Source organism: Pempheris klunzingeri, chromosome 1 (assembly GCF_042242105.1).
Source record: "Pempheris klunzingeri isolate RE-2024b chromosome 1, fPemKlu1.hap1, whole genome shotgun sequence".
Classification (NCBI taxonomy): domain Eukaryota; kingdom Metazoa; phylum Chordata; class Actinopteri; order Acropomatiformes; family Pempheridae; genus Pempheris; species Pempheris klunzingeri.
In genome coordinates, this window is record NC_092012.1 from 16,446,217 (window position 1) to 16,467,620 (window position 21,404).

The 21,404-nt window shown below is 41.0% G+C and overlaps 1 protein-coding gene across 1 annotated transcript; it reads left to right on the forward strand.

The window, feature by feature from the left end:
* The first annotated feature begins 958 nt into the window (after positions 1–958).
* On the forward strand, positions 959–18,098 carry rfx7a (regulatory factor X7a). Its single transcript, XM_070828064.1, has 9 exons — positions 959–1,362; positions 4,607–4,640; positions 9,463–9,548; positions 9,829–9,951; positions 11,091–11,207; positions 12,464–12,548; positions 12,660–12,873; positions 13,082–13,362; positions 14,180–18,098. Exons 1-9 carry the CDS (start codon positions 1,241–1,243, stop codon positions 17,402–17,404), a joined length of 4,287 nt encoding a protein of 1,428 aa, XP_070684165.1. The 5' UTR covers positions 959–1,240; the 3' UTR covers positions 17,405–18,098.
* The last annotated feature ends 3,306 nt before the right edge of the window (positions 18,099–21,404 follow it).

Consider the following 21,404-nt stretch of genomic DNA (forward strand, 5'->3'; position numbering starts at 1 on the left):
AAGTAAACACAATATCAACTGAAATAAAGATTTAACTACTAGATTTTCCAGCCTCCAGCCTCCTCAAGACAGGCTCGAGCATAGTAATAATCGGTGGGGAAGGAAGTCCTCAGATCCTCTATTAGAATAAAAACACTATTACAAACTCTTACCTAACTAAAAGTACATTTGTATTATTAGTCAAATGTGCTGGTATCAAAGCAAAAGTACTCATTATGTGTTAAAATGGGTCTTGTGGCTGATATATAATCATTTATTACATAGATTGTTACTGATGCATCAATGTTCATGTATAATTTACTGTTGTTGCTGGTTAAGGCTGCAAACAACTCATAGACATCTGAAATGTGATGACACTGCTTTTTTAAAATAATGCATTGCACTTCTAAGCTTATGTCATGTTTTTAACGTAAGGCATCCATGTGATAAAGTTACTGCACATTTTCTTCCTCTGAATTGTGGTGGAATAAAAATGTGACGTATCATAGAAATACTAAAGTAAAATAAAAGTACTTGTTAATGTAAGCTAATGAGTTTTCTTTTATAAGTCGCTGTCATTACGTAATAGAACCTGCATCATGTCAGTGGATGTTTTGTTTTAGTGGTCCAAGTTTCCAAAAGAAAAGTACAATTTGCCAAGTCACCACAAACCTTAGTCACACTGTCAAGATGGTGCAAAGCAGACAACCCATATAAAATAGATACAATATTAACAATAATTTACAAATTATTATTAATGACCTGCACATATAACATTTATTTTTGTTTTCCTGCTGGGCCAGTGTCAGCATTAATGGTATCCATGTTTAAATCCTCACAGTGTCTTCTGCTTACATATTTTTAATGCTGCGGGTCTCACTGCGCATGCGCCCGCCCAGCAGCCACTACTCACCCTGCACATGCAGAGAAATCCCATAACGTGAGGGGCACAGCACACCGGAGGGACGGGCTAGTTGTTTACCAGCTGTCTGCTCACTGTTTACACCCGCTTTTATTTATATCCACGCATCACCCCGCGGTAGACAATGTAGTGTTTCACTACACTTTATTCACTGAGTGTTGGGACTTGAAGCGAGCGATGTCGCAGGAGGTCCGGGAGGCAACAACAACAACAACAACAGGGCGCGCTGCTGTCCCGTTAGCATCGCAGCGTCCTCCGGTAAATGTAGCTTAACCCTGCACCCGTCCACGCCTCCTGTCCAGCCCAGCCCAGCCCAGTCCGGACCCGAGGCCCGCCGTGATGGCCGAGGAGGACCCCCAGCAGCCAGCGGAGCGCGGGGTGAGGAGCCAGGCCGGCCTGCTCCCCGGGCTGCAGGGCGCCGAGGCCAGCGCTCTGCAGCTCAGGATCAAGAACTCCATCTGGTGAGGAGGTGTCCACACACTGCCGGGGCATGTGCTTGATGCTTGAAGGGAGAAGCAACATTTACACTGAGCCTTCTCACCCAGAGGTAGAAGTAGTGCTCACATGCTTTACTGCAGTAAAAGGAGCAACAACACCATGTCAGAGTACTTCATCACTGTTAGAGAAGTCCTGCATGCAAAATGTAGCAGTATAAGCAGTAGTGATAGAGCAGAAAACTGTCTCCTTATTTTACTGGAATACTGATTTAATAATATGTAATTAGTATACTGTTATAGATTCTACAAGTGGAGCCAGTTTTACCTGTGTGCTGTTGGACAGTTTAATTATATTTTATACACTGATCACATGTTTAATAAGTGAAAAGTTAATCTGCGCACAACACGTGCCAGTAAAATGAATGCGATGGAGTAAAAAGAGCAATATTTTCTGCTGGAATGCAGCAAAGTGTCATTTAATGGAAGTGTTAAGTCAAATAAGCACACAGTACTGGAGTAGTTGTACTTAGTCACATTCCAGAGTAGCTATAGATATGTATTTACATGTAGTTTCAAAGGAGTTGCAGAGCATCAGCAGTTCATTTGGTAAAGTGTTCAGGTGGTTTGTGGTCTGTTCGTTCAGACTGAGGAGTGACAGACTCTGAGGGCAGGTACAGTCCAGTCTGCCCATACGTTGTAGCTCATATCCGCCTGTTCCAGGACTGTTGGGCCGATTGTTAATGCAGACAGACTAAACTATAAAGATCGTCTTGGGATCTAAATCTGTTGATCAGGTCTCAGGGTGCCTTTATGTCAGATGTTCAGGGTCAGATGTTGGCATGGACAGTGTTAGTGGTGGAATTTAACTAGTGCATTTACTCAGGTACAGTACAATTTTGTGGTACTGTTCTGCAGATGAAGATTTTACCCACAAAACATACGGTCAAATAATAAAATATGATGATGCATTGCTGTACAGTAAACTACTTAACAGTATATTGTATGTCGTAGTTGAAAATGCTGCTTACGCATGAATGCACCAGTAATTATAACCTCATATTACAGTACAATGTCTTCTTGCATAGTTCAGTGTACTTTTACTCAAGGGAAAACTTGAGTAATAATAGAGTATAGCTCCTTAAACGTAGTAAGTCTCATCTCTTTGTAGTTGTTGTAGCCATCTACATTCAAGTTCCCTATTAAAACGCTTGCGAAACCAGCAGCTGCAGTATTTAGTTCCTCACTTGACATAACTCAGTTTCACATTATGTACCAAGTAGAGCAAACCTCGAAAGAAATGCTGTGCTTTACGTTTACAAGACAAATGTAATGTCATGTAATCACCACGATGTGTGTTTGAAAACTGCTCACACATACCAGATATTATCCAAATGATCCAAGTGACTTTCACAACAGTTTATAGAAGAAAGCTCACTGACTTCAGACATGTTTACCTGGTTTTAGGCTACTTTTTCTACTATTTCCCGATTGATAAATTGATTCTATTGTTTGTCTATAAAATGTTTTAAAAAAAAAGTTTTGTCCAATAGAAAAACACAAAGATATACTATATATAACTAAGTGAGTCTCTGAGAGGCAGTCAGGCCTGAAATCTCAGGAGCTGTAATTTCTGTGTATAAAATAATATTTTCAGCATTATTTGAACTGCTTTAACATAAATATACTAGACTGAATCATTACCAGTTTGAAATAAGGACCTGTGGCTGTTCACATAATAAAATCTGAATCAAATGCAAAAGTTTATTGTACTTAAACAAGATAAATGCAAGGATTTGAAGTAGTGTATTAGTTTTCAGATATGAGAAAAAGACCTAATTTCTTTAACAACTGCTACTGTATATTGTCTGAAGGTCATGTTCTGACCAAAAATACCCTTTTTTTCTCTGAGTGAGAGTTAACTCAATTCTTGTCGTGGAAATATCAAGCAGCCATAAAATGTCAAAAGGCTGAACCAGCAGAAAGCACAAGAGTTCAGAGTTGAAATGTCTGCAGGAAAAACCTGAACAGCAGCCGGTCACTGTGCTAGTGCCAGTTTGCCATTAACACGCTGGGATTTTGAATATTTGTCCTGCTCCCTAAATCTTTAACCTTTAAAGAAGATTAGAGCATAAATATTGACGTTCACCTCAGCAACCTGCTTCTGAGTGGCTCATTGGAGGCTGAGGCCGTCTGCGTCGGGGTCAGCAAGTTCAAGCGTCAACGTACGGAGCGGAGCGGGGGTCTGTTGTGAAGCGCTGCTGTGGAGGGAGCTGCTCCTGCTGGTTTTACACCTGGATTTTAGACCCAGCGTAATTTAAACGATGTCTTGCATCAGTTCTTTGTTACGTTTTCTAATCTAAGTCTTAAATAAATGGCCTCAGGTGTCGTTCGGTGTACCTGCCAAATCTGCCTTACAAACAGCTTAACGGCGGCCTTTCAGCACCGGGACAATCCTTGCCCCTAGTAACAGTGAATTAAAGGGAACTGTTCTTGTCATGGCTTAGCAGAGTGTCCCCTGTTTCTGTCCTGCCCAGTGTTGCCGAGTAAGAGTCTTTAAATGAGACCTTCTGTCTCGCGATCGACAACAACATGACCCGTCTGTAGATGAGGAATTAGACCTGGAAAATCTATTCATGCGTCTGGTTTGATGGGCAATGCTTCAGTGGTTTAAATCAGTGTAGAGGTTTAAGATGAGTGTCTTCTTGTAGTTTATTTAGTTAATTTAGTCAATTAAAATAGTGATTGGCACCTTTTGTCTAAACTTATGTATGTACAATATGGATGTCAATGGCCTCCTTTTATTAGTATACAATAAGCAAGAGCATATGGATAATATCAGTAATCACAATAAAACATTTGGGAACACTCTAGGATTTTTTACTTCTCTTAAATTATGACAAACCCATGAATAAAGGGTGAATGCCCACATTTTTATCAAATTCTACCATCAACATTAGCTTCAACTGGGATGAAAGAGTTGGATAGTAGATTTCCTCAGTGACGGCACATGAATGTCTGTGCTCTGAATGATAAAAAAGCTCCTGTCTGTCAGAGACAATGTTACCACAGTGCCTGTCTGTCTCTCTCTCTCTCTTTTTACATATGACAACATGTGTTCCCGCTGGTGGGATACATGACCTGAGAGATGCTGAAGGGAGGGTCGTCTCATACCAAACATTCCTCGGCTTTATAAATAAATACACTTTAGACACACGTGCTCATGTTACACCAGCTTCATACTAATTTATACTATGTCTCTGTTTTGCAGCAAATCCGTTCAATCAAAAGTGGAAAACATTCTGGTGAGTATTCTTGACGTGTTTTTAACCCATAAACTGCAACTTTAATGAAAGCATTTTTATTGAACCCTGCGTCATCTGTTGAAATATCGTTTGTGATTCATTCGCGTTTCTCGCATGCAGAGCTAAAGCACTGTTGCTTCCTGATGGGTTTATTTCCTTTCTGGAATATTTTTTTAAAAATGACCGCAAATCTGTCTTTTTAGCGTCACTTTTTAGATCAGCCTATAGAGGGCGCAGCTGAGGCCCGACAACTGTAGCGAGCCGGTGACGTCTCTAGTTAGGACTCAACAAGGACGGCTATTACTATTTGTTCTATGATTTTATAAATCATGAATGTTTAAGATTTGTAAAACTCTCCCCGAGCCTTGAAAAGCCGGAAAAGAAAAAGGAGCGTTGAATGTCGGCTGTGTGGGATGAACGGCTGAGTTCAGACACAGAGATACTGATGTGCAGTGGGCTGCATTGAGCCTCTATGAAAAGAGACAACAACGGATTAACCTCTGACAGCAGCCTCATGAGTGGGTCAAATATGGTCTCAGCAGACCAGCGTCTCCTCTATGAATGGATTATAAATCAGTATATTGCATCCCCTGAAGGTCAGAGGGAAACATTGTCATTAAAATTTCTAAATAAATTCATTATCGAATCAGCTCTGAACGGTATGTACAGTCTAGAGGTGCTTCAGCGTATCTTAAACTATGTTTATTACATCCAACAATAGGAAAATGGGATGTTATAAAATACTAATGCTATTCCTTCAGTCTAAGCAGTAATTGGTGAGAAGGTTAAAGTATGTGTTGTTGGGAGTGATGCTAATAGAAAGGCCACGGGACTGTTTTAGGCACACGTGCCAAATGCCAAATTAGGCACACGTGTCTATCCCCGTTGGAAAAGGGCAAATTTCATGTTGGCCTGACGGTGGCGCTAGAGGAAGGAAGGCGCTAGAAGAGTGTCAAAAACAGGAAAAGCTCTTTGCGAATCCACAGATTATGTTCTCGATTTGTCGTTTGGTCCTTGAAACACCAAAAAGTAGTAAAAACCAACTCTCCAAGTTAAATGCTTCTTTTATCCAACCAACAATTCCAAATGAAAAAAATGTTCATTATCAAAGATGATAGAAAAGAAGGAGCAAATCCTCACATTGTAGAAGCTGAACCCAGCAAATATTTGTCTGTTGCTGGAAAGTAAAATAGTAAATCATTTTCTTTTGATTGACTAATCATTCACTAAAAAGAATCTACTGTGCTCCGTGGATTGCATGGCAGTCTGCCCATTACATTTTGATATTTCTTTTTGTGTACTTGTTGAAGGACATCAAAACCATTAACATTTCTGTGGGGAGGATGAATGTCTGCTGGCTGTAGACATCTTACAGTATGCTTAGTGTGTCCATGGTTCATACACACATTGTGACGCAGGCTGTGTTGACTCTAATTTTGTGATTTTGTGTGATGCTCTGCTCTGTTTCATCACCTGCTATATAAAGAAGAAGTCCAGCGTTACTGAGAGCCAGCTGATGTTGCACTGTTTGCTAAATTGGTGTCTAGTATTGTACTTGCACATGCTATAACGATGATATAACAGTAGTTTGTTTAGAGCAATGTGCAGCTTTTTGGAGAGTGTGACAGTCACTGTTAAAGCCTCATGGGTGCTGTAGTCTACGTGTTGAATAGTAGAGTAAAAGAATACATGTTTATCAGGACGTTCAGTTGTAGATACCATCTAACTTAGCAGAATACCAGGTCATGTGTCACCTTTTAATAAAATGCAATGCAGAAAATTCATTGTAAAGCCGAGGCTGGTTGTCCCTATGTAATATTCTATATATAATGTGTGTTGTCATGTAGTTGTTAATACAGACCGGGTCATCTCATCCCTGACCATGCCTAAAATCACTTTGCACCCTATGTTGCCTGACCTCATCTATCACCACCGTGTGGGCACCAGTTTGCTTCTGTTTTGATAATCCTAAAGTAGTCAACTGAGAAGAGCTTAATAAAAAGCATTGCATTGAATTGATGATATGTTTAGTCTCCACTGGGTCTTCCTTGGCAACCTCACAGCGATGACGAGACTCCAAGAAGTCACTTAACCGACCGAGAAATAGTCCCCTGCATCACCCGTCAGAAAACCACAACTTGATTTTTACACATGATCTAACTTTATAATAGTTTATTCTGTTTATCCGACCACAGAAACATAAAAATGTATGAATAAGATTAACCGTAGTGTAAATTCTGATCCATTAAAACACAGTTTAAGTGATCGCAGAGACCAGGAAGAGGGGAATGAACAAAGGTTCAGGCCTCGAATACTGAGGGAGCACCTGAGCTACAATAATTTACCAAATTTAAGCCACTGCATCTTGGGTCAGGAAGTTTATATTTAATAGTGCACATAGCTGCACAAAATAAGTCAAAATGTCTGCACATTAACTATCAAACACTGAAATCATAAATGTTTGCATGTTGGTAGCATCTCTGTTTCCAGGTAAAGTGAGTTAAAGGGTGAGAGGAGTTGATGACACAGTAACACACAGACATCGACAGTCCAAGTCAGCAGAGCAGGACGTGAGTCCCAACAGCGTCCTCTGAGCGATACACAGCAAGCAGCCCACAGACAAAACAAGCTGCTCACTGTTATTTCCTAGTTTAGATGATTATGATGATTATATGGATGTGCCTGTATTCCTCACGGCTGATGCTGCTCAGTGTCTGTGACCTTCAGCGTGAGGTGTGTTTTCCTGACAACAAATAAGTTAATCAGAAAAGATGGACAGAATGACATTTATTCTTAGGAGCCAGTTCAAAAGGGTGAATATGTCTGTATGTTGGCAGTGTGTGGGTTTGTGTCTGTACACTGTTCTGGGAGCAGACGGTTTGAGTTCACCTTACAAGCTCCCCTCCCCGTTTGTCTCTGTGTGTCTGTCTGCAGCCTGTCTTCAACCCTCTGCACTGTCTTGTTAAAACTGTGTTCATGCTCCTCACTCCTAGCCCCAGTGCTTCACTGTGGGGACGGAGTTTAGTCTGATGGCCAGAATCAGACTGTAGAAGCCTCTTCCAGGTGACTTCAGAGACTTTTCACTGTCTCCCTGTTGAAGGTTTTGCAACAATACTGACACAAAGAAAGTCACACCTTCAAATTCGGGTGTATTTATGCTACAGTCAAACAAAACCCCTTCGCTGCACACACTCGGTTTAACTAATTATGTGACTGCTAAAACAAGTTGCTTTAGCTTTTTAGATTTGTAATTTGAATCAGTTTAAGATCTGTTTTCATTTTGATATAAAGAGACTTAAATATCCTTGAATTCTCCTTAAATCTCCCTTAAATCTTTGTTGTATAACAATAAAACACTAGAGAGCTTCTTGCTACCAGTTGGATATCAGGTCACTGTGTTTGGTGCAGTAGGACACATGACATGAGCGAAGTAAGTTTGACAAAACAGATGAACTGTGCCAAATTTATTCAATGTCCCTGCATGTTCAGCGTTTACCCTATGTTGTATTGGCATATATATGTGCTTTACTGAAATATTTTCTCGTTTGATCGGCTTTCCCTTCCCCCTGCACTATATGTCTATCTGCCCCAGGGGCGTTTATAGGATTTTAGGACATTGGGGGCTTAGGCCGGACCTCTGTAACTCTATTTTGATGCACTCTGGCACTGATTGATTGAAACTGGGATTGAAACTTAGAGTATAAAACAATTGTGGGCCAGGGGTGTAAAGTGGGGGGGCCACTAAAGTCTCATGACTGCATTTTGCACGGTTGTGATGCTATCACAAGACAGACTTATAAATGCCTGACAAAGTACTCAAAACGCTTCTGTGGTAGTTCCTGCTACGTTAGGTGTTTGTAAAAACGTGCTTAGATGAAATGAGGGATAATTTTGTTCCACCTCTGAGACAGCAGTTGAGTTGAGACGGGACTCCACTAGACGCAGGCGCTGTTGTGTTAAACATCGCGTATCTTTTGCTCCCGGAAAGCCGGTATGCTGTCTAATGCCACACACGGGGTCAGCAATTTGCTGCCATTGTTTGGTTTTGGTGTAAAAAAGCAAAGCGTGGTTGCTGCGTATGAATGAATGAGAGTGAGAAGTGAACATGCAAACACCATAATATGCAGGTGTTACTGAGTTTATACTGTATGTGGTATGTTCAATGTACTTATAGGTGCTGTTGGTTGTAAAAGTAATTCATGGCCAGAATATCATGTGTGCATCGACGGTTTAACAATTTGTTTGAGTGCGTATTTAAATTAATTATTTGCATTTTATTAACATACTTTTCTGTTGCTTCAACAGTAAGTAAGTTGTGTTGGACAAGTCTGTTTGTTTATTACTACTGTCACATCAGGCCAGGATAGTTTATCCTGGATAGTTTTGTAGATTTTAGAGATAAACCAAATTTTGACTTGATGATGACACCAGAGGAAAAGTCAGGGATCATCAGGAAGTTATCACCGTTCATCCTGAGGAGGATATGAATATATGTATACAATTTCTTGGCAATCCATCCAATAGTGGTCAACATATTTCACCCAGATCCACTAATGTCAACCTCACGGTGGCGCTACAGGTCTCTGGGGTTCATCCTCTGGGAACCGCAAATATATGTACAAAATTTCTTGGCAATCCATCAAATAATGGTTGAAATATTTCAGTATGGACCACAGCGGTGGACTGACAGCCACACAGATAAAAACACGAACCTGCAGGATGTGTACAAACTGCCTCTGCTGTGGAAACCTCTTTGTGCTGATAAAAAGGAAAGCCAAATGTTAAAACTCCGTTTTTTTCTGTCCCCGTTCTGTTTCTACAGCAAGATGTCGAGAAGTTCTCAGACATCGAAAAACTCTACCTCTACCTTAAGTTGCCTTCCGGTCCCAGCAGCAGCACTGATAAAAGGTGAGGAATAAGGACGTAATATAGACATTTATAGAAAAATGGACAAATAATGAAATATTTATGAAAGAGGGAGCCCCTGAAATGATTAATCGTTGATAGAAACACACATTTCACTTCACTGTTGTCTTAAATGTTTGCTATGTTTAATTTCACTATTACACAAAGCTTACATTAGCCTTTGTCAGGATGATTTCTCAGGACTGAGGTGACAGTGACCTGAGTGTTGTGGCTTTTGCTTTGCCCCTCGTTACTCAATCAATGATCCACATCTTTCTCTCAGTGACCAGAGCGCCCTGTCGTCAAGCCGCACTCAGCAGATGCATGCGTTCAGCTGGATCCGTAATCATTTAGAGGAATACCCAGAGACATCTCTTCCCAAACAGGAGGTCTATGACGAATACAAGTAGGTATAAACAGACTGAATAGATAAGATAAATATAGAAGAATAAAGGTTTTTTTCACTGCTACAAACCAATTTCAAGTGGAGACTTAATTGTTACTGTCATAGGTTCTCACTAAAAACATAAACATATACACCACACAGAGAATAAATCAGATATTTTTTCCATTAATTAACTCTAGACTTCACTATCTGAATGTGTATCATTGATGTTCGCCGTTTGAATAGATAACAGCTACTAATGTTTGAGATTCTTTCTCCTCTAAGTTGCTGCAGGCTGAAGCGTCAGTATAAATAGACGCAGCAGGCATGAGAATCACAGAGAGCAGCATGTGTTGGTAATATTAGAATGGAAAGTCTGAGACAGCCATTGAAATGCTCTGACAGTGTTATGTAAGTGTCTTTTTAACTCTACCAGATCAGAAATACAGTGCCCCCCAGAAATATTGGCGCCTTCAGGATGGACAGGTGAAAAGGCTTTAAAGAGACTTAATGTCTCACTTCAAAACAGCAAAAACATGTCGTCTATGAAACAATCATGCTTGTTACAGTCGTTCACTTTATTGTAACAGATGCTAAAGCCTCTCGTGGGGACTATTTCATTTAAATGTTTCGTATGTTTAACAAATTGTTTAAATAAAGAGCCATACTTCAGTCAGTTGCACACAAGAACTAATTCACCGAGACAAATGTCATCAGGACTTCAGTTAAGCTGCAATGAATCGATTATAATGACAGTTTATCAGAGGTTTGTGTAAACAGACGATGATGGAACCAAAAAATACAGCTGTGGGCTGTAAAACCGAAACAATGAGCTGAAAGGTGCTAAAAGTGATTTTATCCATTGTTGATATACGCTAAAAAGATTTATTACAGCAGCTTTAATTGTTCCAATCAACAATGTCACACCATGACAATATGTTCTTTAAAGTTAGTTAAATTTTAGAGTAGAACAGAACAGTTTTCACTTTAAAAACTTTTATCATGGGATTCAAACAGTAATGGCTCAGAAAATAATCTGCTGTGTCGATTTGGTTTTGACTCATGGCTCACGTCGTGACATGTCCTGTGGTTTGGTTTAAAACTAAATGGGATTGTTTTGCTATTTCTTTCTTCTTAATTACATTTCTTCTGTTTTTCAGGAGTTTCTGTGACAATCTGAACTACCACCCGCTGAGTGCTGCAGACTTTGGAAAAATGATGAAAAATGTCTTCCCCAACATGAAGGCACGTCGACTTGGCATGAGAGGAAAATCTAAATATCCTTTACTGGAATGGATTGTAACAGTCTGGCCTCTGTCTCTGGTCACAGACCATCTGCTGTTGCAGTTCATAAGCTCTCTAAATATAGATGTGAAATGAAATAAAGTCCCCCCTCTGCTTCGGAAGCAGGAGCATAATACAGAGGCCCTCAGGGGCAGTCACTGTGATCTTGACCTTCATGACGCAATTGTGATTTTTATTTCTTTTTTTTGTGCAAATCCTGGTTTATATTCATGACCTTCAGTGTTTTGGGTTCATGAAATTATCTCTGTAGAAGGTGTGATAGTATTTGCTTAATTCTGTCAGTTCTATCATGATGTGGGAAAACTTATTTTCCTTGTTTGCCTGTTGAAGAGAGTCTGCTTTGAACTCATGTTAGCAACATCTCCAGCACTAATTAGAAATAATCTGTAAAATATATCAAATGAAACACATGTAAAATATCAAATAGTTTTAAATCAAAGTAGTTTAACTCCAGCAGACTAGTTGAATTAGCCTGAACACTTGAAAATCACACCATCGTGAGAAATTATTTACAATTTATAGACTTAGTTGCCTCTCTATTCTCACTAGATTCCATACAAATAGATAAAAAGTTTACGTATCGCTTCGCCTCGTCTGTAATTTGAGACATATTGCAGCTACAGGTGGCTGCAAGTTCTTTAATTCAATAAAGTAATTCTTAGTTTCTCACATTTGAAACAGCACCTGGTAGTATATTGGGTAAGATTTTGTTTGTTTTACTTGGGATAAGAAATGTTGGGCGCAGACTGCCACAGTGTGCCTGACTGGAGGTGCCTCACAGGGTTCACCCTCTGTCACTCACACACAGTTGAAAACGTTTGATAAAAAGACATTAACACAAAGCTGCAATTTACTGAGAAGCTTGAGAAGGTGTTTGCTGCTGTTATTCATAGAGGCCAGTGTCAGTTTACACTTTTCACTATGAGACTGGTCCTGTCGCAATGTTTTTAATTATTCTCACAGTAACTTCTTCTTCTTCTTCTTTTGCAAAAAGCTAATTAATAACTTAATTTATAATAAAAACACAGTTAGGGTGTGACACAATGGGGTACGATAGTTGTACAGTATCAGAAGCTGGACCGTTAAACTCAGAGTCAGATTTTCTAATATTAATTTTTTAACATGGAAAATTGAACTGATGAGCTTTACATGAACGCTATCTATACTTTCCAGTATATCACCATGGTTATTTTCTTGAATCATGTTTTTGATCTTAACACTGGCTTACATATTGCTATAGCGGACTGAGGAAGAGGCCCTGTGTTCACATGCCATCTTTACCCACTCTGGACGTCCATAAAACAGGGGATGGAGTAAGCACGCTTACATCTTCCTTAGAAGTCTCCAATCTCTTTGTATTCCGATTTTTGTCACTATCCTGTCTGTCATATGTATATTTATTGTCACGTATCTATTGTGTGTAGCTCCAGTGCGATGTCCTAGAATCAGCGGGCCAGCTGAGCAGCATAAAGGAGGACGTGCGATTTGCAGCCTGCGATCTGGTGTGTGAGTGGGCCCAAAAGGTGCTAAAACGCCAGTTTGATGCCGTGGAAGACTTGGCTCGCTTCCTGATTGACAGCCATTACATCAGCAACAAGTCTTTGGCAGCTTTCACCATTACAACCGGCACAGCAACAGGTAAGAGAGTTTAATCAGCCTTCTGTAAAAACAGAGGCAACAGTGGCATCTGGTGGCAGCTGCCTGTTACTGCTCTTGTGTCTGTGCCATGATCAAATCTTACTGTAACTCAAGCTTAAACATTCACAGATTTATATATCAAGATGTTGAGGTTACTTTTTACTATTGACAGAAGCCTGATATCTAAATCCTTGTTTTCTTTCATTAGAGGTGAATACTCCACAGGCGGTCTCAGCGTTCGTCCCCACTGCCGAGGCTCACTCCCTTCAGCCTCACGTGACAAACCTGTCCTCGCCCTCTGTCGATGCGAAGCAGCAGCTCCAGAGGAAGATCCAGAGGAGACAGCAGGAACAGAAGCTGCACTCTCCTTTACCTGGAGAAGGACAAACCAAGAGGGCGAACGACGGTGTGCCTTGTGCTAGCCCCAACCCTCCGTCACCTCAGGCAACCTTAGGCATCGTGGTCGCTGCTGTCCCGAGCCCCATCACGGTGAGAAGGCAGGACTTTCAGTGTAGATTACACTGTTGGGGGTCATTTTTTCCTATCTGCTGTGTTCACCTCACCTAAGAGAAACATTTAGATTCACCTAAATTCACCCCTATTTTGTTGATGGTTACATCCTGATAGCGCCAGTTTACAGTCTGACCGTTGTTTCCAAGATTACACTCTTTCTGATGATCACTTATTTCATATTAACTTATTATTAACATAAAACAAGCAATTAGAGTGGTTCAAATTGTGCTTAAAAACACACCTCTTATTTTCAATTTAATAACTCTAAATGTATAATTACAATAAGAATTAATAAACTAATAAATAAACATTAATATTAATAAACAGAATCAGTTAATGATTTGTGTTACTTCAATGTCTGTAAACATTTCGAGGTGAAGGTGAATATTCAGATCAGATAATGACATATTTGGCTGTAGTTCTCTTTAGAAAAGCTTACAAAGATAATGTAGCATTCAACAAAATGTAAACTAAGCTGAAATATGCAAACCATCTGTTTTCACGTATTTAGACAGTTAACACAGTTCTATGTAAATACATTTTTTTATAACTGAATCTGCTGAAAATTCTTCTGTTTCTCGAACATAGACTGTATTTGGCTGCAGTTCAACACTGACATAGTGCACTTTATCAACACAAATATTATATCCACAATAATATCTCACTGTCATCCATCTATGTTTTCTTTGGACTTTGATGCAGTTCATATTTCATTTCTATTTTTTCCTTTTTTTTGGGATTATCATCTAGAACTCAGTCGTTCCACTTTCTGATTGACCTTCCCTCTCTGCAGGTACAGAGAAGTAGGCAGCTGATGTCTCCCAGTCCAGTGGGAACAGTGGAGAACAAATTGCTGCCTATTAACTTCCAGATGGTGACCCAGCCAGTTCAGGCAGTGAAACAGAGCCCCAAAACCCCGCAAAATATTCTAGCCAGTCCCGTGGGAGAACGCACTGTCCGGCAGCGCTATGCACAAATCCTGCCCAAGCCTACGGCCACGACCGCTATCACGTTACGCTCGCCCTCCACCATGATCATCGGCAACAGCCCCATTAAGACTATGATGACTACATGTCATGTTAGCCCGGTCAGTTTGGTCAAGATGACAGCCATATCACTTGCACCCAACAGCAGCAACACCACCACTTCCGTCACAAACACCACTCTGCGGCCGGCATCTGCAGGCATTAGCAGTTCTGCAGAAGACATCTGCTCCAATGAAAGCATGAAGAGCCCCTCTGCAGTCCCCCTTCTGGCCCCGGTGGCCAGGCCAGGGCAGGCTTCTAACAATCACACCATCGATGTTGAAATGGAAGTTGAAGCTATACATAAAAACAGCCAAATGCAAAGTCCTAGTAGTCTAATTTTGCATCAGGAAGCAATGGCAAATAGGGCTGGAGGGGCTATGCAGAGGGCTGCCAGTGTGCCCATTCCTCAGACCAGAGGTTTCCTGGGTCTGGAGGAAACATCCAGCACTAATTGCAACGGAAAGTCCTCCTCAAGCAGCAATAATAGCGCTAATTATGCAAGCACTTTGCACTTAACACCCTCCAATGAAAATACCAGCACTCTTTCCTTTCTGAACACCAGCAGAGCACCTTCATTTGGGGAAAGCAGCCTTGTAACATCAGCAAAGGAAGATTTCTTGTCCACTAAGAGCGTCAGGAAACGGTCAGGCCTCAGTCCAGACCTTTCTCCAGTCAAAAGGATTTTTATGTCCCAGCAGCAGCCAGAGGGCGCTGCTGGTCTTGGATATGGGATTAGAAACACAGTCAGTAACGTCCCCAGGCTAGGAGCTCCAGCTAGATCTGAAAGTGCACCAGCGACCAGGGAGGTAGAGACGAAAATGAACTCCGTCTCATCCACTCAAGTCCACGCATTCGGCACTTCCTCTTTCAGAGCCAGTGGCTTCTGCTCTGTTGCCAAAACACAGAGCTCAATGCAGAGGAAAAACACTTCCTCTGTTATGGAAACTAGCACCTCAGCCAGTCACGCATTAATGCAGCAACAGCAGGGGCACACAATTGCTAACATGCATACCATACCTAATAACCCCGACCTCCAAAAACATTCATGTGTGAGGGATGTTAGGAGTTCAAACTCAAACACAGGAGGCCTGGAGGGAGCTCAACAACAGACCTACTCTCAGTCCAACCCTGTCACTGAACCCTTAGACTTTTTCAGTCAAGCTTCATCGTCAAACCAGCCCTCTGTGCACACAGAAATGGACTACTTTCCCTTTGATGACGATGTGACTCAGGACAGCATTGTGGAGGAGCTGGTGCAGATGGAAGAGCAGATGAAATTTAACAACTTGCAGGAGTTTGGAAACTGTGTCACAGTGCAAGGCCAACAGGCCGTGATGCCGGACAACATAATGTCCTCCAATCAGGGCATGGCTGCTTTCTATAATGCTGCCAACAGCCACAGCAACCCGATCCAAACTCCAACACCGACACCCACCCCCACACCCACATCAGAAATGATGGGAGGGGCCCAAGGCCTCACCGGAGAGAGCCCCTTCTCCCGCATCGCCTCCACAACCCCAGTGGATAGCGCGCTGGGAAGCAGTCGTCACACCCCAGTTGGCACTCCACACTCCAACTGCAGCAGCACGGTGCCTCCCAGTCCAGTGGAGTGCAGGAACCCGTTTGCATTTACGCCCATCAACTCTAGCATCACTGGTTTCCATGACGGCAGCACCGTCTCCAGCAGCCCAGTCAAGCCTATGCAGAGGCCGATGGCCACCCACCCAGACAAAACCAGGTTGGAGTGGATGAATAACAGTTACAACAGCAGCAGTGGGAGCTTAAACAAGTCAAACAGTGAAATGGGAATCCTCCACAGCTACCAAGGCCTGATAGGTGACCATTTTCAAAAACCTCACGCCTTCGCTGTCCCTCACGTACGGCACCACGACAGCCATTTTGGCCGCTTGACTCCCATCTCGCCTGTGCAGCAGCAGGTAGCTAGCATGGCTAACACGACCAAGCAGGAAGGTTTTGCTGTGCCTGCCCCTCTGGATAACAAAGCCACGAACACACCTGCCACGACTTTCCGATGTCGCAGCGTAAGCCCCGCGGTGCACCAGAGGAACTTGAGTGGGAACACAGGAAACCTTCCCCATGTCCCTCGTTCAATATCGTCTCCCTTTAACTCTCCTGTGACGCCTGAGGTGTTAAACATCTTCGCAAACAGCCAGACGAATCTTGGGGTGAGCAGCATGGCTCAGAGGAGCCACTCTGTGCCGCTCAGCATCATGATGCAAACTGAGGTCGTACCCACACCGGGCCAACAATGCAACAGCAAAAACATCACCAGTGTTCTGCTCAGCAAGCTGGATGGGGACCATGATGACGCTACGCGGGGTCTGGGTATCAATAATTTACCCTCCAGCTACACTGCGCGCATGAACCTCACACAGATCCTCGAGTCCAACGCCAACCTCTCCCGCGGTGACAACCACCTCGGCCAGATGACCTCTGAGTCCACCAGCGCATGCAAGTTGCAGAGGCCAGATTACCTCATGGAAAATGCTATGAACGAACAAGTGATCTTTGCAGCAGGTGGCAGCCGCGCACAGTCGGCCTCTGGAGAACAGCGTCGACAACAGGCCCAGTCTATGCTGTTGACTTTGAGCTCGCAACAGCCTCAAGAACTACAACAGCGTCAGCAGTTGGATTTCAGCAGCACCGTGAAAGACCTCCTGACAGACAACAGCCTTACCGCTGGCAACCAGCTCATGGAGCAGGTGTCAGAGCTAACTACAGGCACCGCAGATTTCCCCTGTGAAATCAGAATGACGTCAGAGCTCTCCAGTAGCATCAATGACCTTAACGCACTGGACACAAACCTTCTGTTTGACCCCAACCAGCAGCATGGGCAATATCAAAACGCTGCTGCGGAGGACTTGGTGAATGATCCGCTGTTTCAGCAAATTACCAGCGAGACGACACATTCAGGTGGACTCGACTGGCTAGAAAGCAAAGATCATCCGACTGTTGGGTTGATGGGGTGAGAAAAGAGTTGTTGTTTTTTTTCTGAAGTCATGTTGAACATGTTAATCTGTGGTTGCTGTTAGTTTTATTTATTTTCAGGCATTTACACTTTATAATGCAACACTGGACACGTTGAGGTTTGTCCAGTTTAAGTGCCAGGCTGAACTGCAACGATGCTGCAACACTCTGATTAAAATGCTGGTCATTTCCCTTTAATCGGAGAACATCACCTCGTGTTTGATCAAGAGCATTTCCAACAAGTAAACAAAGGTCACTGAACAACAAAAAATAAAACCTAATTCTAAACTGTTTTTTTAATGTGTGTCAATTAAAAAAAATAATATTATCAGCGCCATGAAGCAATTAATAAGCCTTCTACAACAATATTGCTTTATATCACTGTGTCTAAATGTTTGCCACTGCAGGCATTATCTAATTAAAGCATAAGATGCAAAATATATATGCTGCTGAACTAATAAAATGTCATGAATGAAACATTTGTGTGGTGAAAAAAACTGCAAGTATTACAAGTTATCTTTGTAGGACGTTTAGGTGTAATTTCTTTAGCTGAAAAAGACATTAACAACTAGATGTTTAAAAGTTTACACCAGTTTATAAAAATGTAAATTCATCCATTCAAACCTATTTGATATATTCTTTTGAATAGTTTCAGATGACGTATGTGGACGAATTAAAAAGAATTATATAATCATTAAAGAAATAGAGTTACTTCCTTGACTGACGGTTCACTTTGTGGGAATACATGACGAGTATCTGATGATGCTTAGTGTTCCAGAAACATGCAGGAAGTGATAACTGTCTAAAGTGTCATTTCCAAAGTTTTGAAATTCCCCTGCTCATCATATCCACATTATGAAGCTTTGGTATTCTTTCATATAAATGCTTCAATCATCACAGACTGTGGGCCTCTCAGAATGAGCCAATAAATGTAAAGAGCCAAGTTAACTTCTCATCTCTCAGTTACCACGAGCATCAAACATCTGTGCGATACAGGCAGAGCACAGACAGCTTGAAGATATCGATATCAGTAGTGTTTTCTTTCATCATAACTCTGATAAATCCCTTTAATTTACACGCATAATCTTTATCGATCATTTATAATATGTATATTAAGAAATGAGTGGAAACAATGAGTTCTCTCGGTGGTTCTGTGGAAACATTAACCACGAAGGGTGACCTCTGTCCTGTAACGACACCCATAAAATAACTTTAATTATGCATTGAGTATTTATATGGTAGATGTGTCACACTTTGGCATTGTCACATGATGGATGATCGTTGGATACCTTTCATGTAGTAGCGCTACGTACATGAAACAAGCAGCGACGGACGAGGGCTGATCCAGTTGAATGTTAGTCGGAAAAAAGGGAAAAAGCATAAAAGTACATTTAACTATAAATTCAACTAAACCCTTGAAAGGGGGTTTCTGTCATTTTTAAAGTATGAATCTTGTGTTAGACAAGAATTGTGGGAATGTGAAAATAAAATGAAATGAATTATTTGTATTGCACTAAATGACTCAATAGAGATGATTTTTTTTTTCATCTGAAAATTACAAAATGGGCTCGAAATTGAGCAAAAATCAACACTTTATTTCTAAAGCAAGTTTGGTCCTAATGTAGCACTCATCACACTGCACTGACAATCGGTAATACTTGTGTTTCTTTACACGAATGCACTGTGTTTGGTTTGGATGACGGAGGAATATTTTTCATTATGACAGCGAATCACTGATGAAATGTGATGGCGTTGCTCTACGCTGACGGTGAGAAGACATGCAGCCACAGATGAGATGAGGGTTTTTGGTTTCCGAGCCTTATGTCCATACCAAAGAATAACCTTTAGAAATATTACCTGCAATAACATGCACTAAGATCTTGGGGGTCTGGTATAAATCTGCTGTGTGATGGACGCACTGCGTTGTGTTTGATAACAGCCATAACGATCATATTCTGTAAGACGGAGGATAAAATGAGAAATGGGTGAAAAATTGGGGACATTTGCAGCACTGGAACAACATTTGTTTATAAAATCAGGAAAATATAAAGGATTTCTTTGTTTACTATTGTTGATGCTTTTGTAAACCCAACAGGTAAATAATGTTTTCATGGAGGCAACTAACACTGTAATGTATTTGTTACATTTATTCATCTCTCCGCATTAGATCCCTGCGTGTGTTTGTATTTTTGGTCACACTAACTTCATTTGTTGTACAGATCTGGGATGTGGCCTGTGCGTTTTTGTTTTACTATTTATTTAGGGTGTGTTGTTTGTACAGAAACTGTAACCTTGTAAACCATATAACCTTGTGAATTCACAGTAATCTGACTTGCACTGTTCTGATGTTTTGTAGCATACGTTTTAAGTGTCATAGCATATTACCACGTATCGAGATTCAGGTTGTTACTCAAAAACTTTCAGAACTGGATTTTGGTCAGAAAATTATCCCAGAAAATATTTGCACACGTTTTGAAAATGAGGAAATGAGACTATCCATAACTATATGGTGTAATATTGATGCCATGATGACTTCTGTAAAAGCAGATTATATCATTGTAATGTATAATCTAATTTTTGAGTAATTTAGACACATTTTTCTTATTCATATTCAGTTTTTGAACCTGTTCTCTCAGTTTTGATGTTCATCTTTACTGTGTCTGTTTGGTTAGCACTGACGTTTGTGTTTCATGAAGACTTTACCCTTCCTCTTGTTTAAAGTGGTTCAGAGCTGTAGAACTGCCCTCCACTGTTATGTTGCTGTGGTCAGTGTACTTCTTTTTTTTTTTTTTGCATTTTAGCAAGTGCTTTTTTTAAGGGGAAGAGCTTGTTGATACTGATTTTTCAAGACTTTTTAAAACTAATAAACATTTTTAAGTACAGTATCCTGGAGTCAGTGTTTCTTTAAAATCAGCGTAAAAGAAAAAGGAAAGGCTTTAGAGGTCATAAAGCCATAACATTTAAGGAGAGGAACATCTTCAGGAAAAAAATAGATCATGAATTGATCTATTAGTCAACTGATTCAGCACTCTCGATAAATGTGGAAAACTTTGCATGCACTGAGAATGAGCCTTGTGATGTGTCTGCCGTCTCGAGATGAATCTGGGTGGTTGTGAGATGATTCATGGGAGACTGAAGCAGAAGTTCTGCGACACAGATCTCTAGTCATTTTTTGGACTTTCCTCTAATATTGGAATTTGAGGTGAAATACCAGATACTTTGACCTCTTTGGCCTGGAAGAATTTTTTTAAATGATACAATCTGAGATGGTAAAAGAACAAATGGCTCTTTGGTGGAACTTTCATTCTGACACATTCCTGACACTAGTTTTTACTCTTTAGGTTGTGGTTCCCTGCAGAGGTCCTGGTTTTCAGAACCACCAACACTTCTCTCCTGCATGTTTCAGTCCATTAACTACGAACAAGCTACACCTTACGTTACTGCATAAGTCCATGAAAAGAATCTTAAGTTTTCTGACAGTTTCCCTACTGCAACCTCCACAAAACCATTTCATCCAGTAAACTCAGTTTCAGAAACAGATCACCTCTCAGAAACTAGAATCTCAATATTGTTTTCAGCTGCGGTATTGCACCTATTAACCACGTTCCCTGTGATGCACATGGAAATACACACCGAAACAGACAAAAGTGTCGTCTATATTTGGCACCAGCCTCTAACACCCTGCATCGGTTGAGTTACAGTTGACATATGACACATGCAGGCTTTCACCTACAGTGTGACAGTAATTAGTCCTCTTTGACTTGTCAGATAAAGTTAATTTATAGTAATATTTCTTCAAACATCTCATGGGCTAAATGCAATATTGTTACAGATGAAACTACTTAACTACTACTACAATTTTCTGGTATATGATAATGGACTGTAGCCAGAGTAGGCTACTTTTACTTTTTACTGATAGTGCTCATGCATGTTAAATAACACTTTGAATGCTTTGGCTTGTTTACATTGTGGGATTATTACTTTTACTTCAGTAGAGGACGT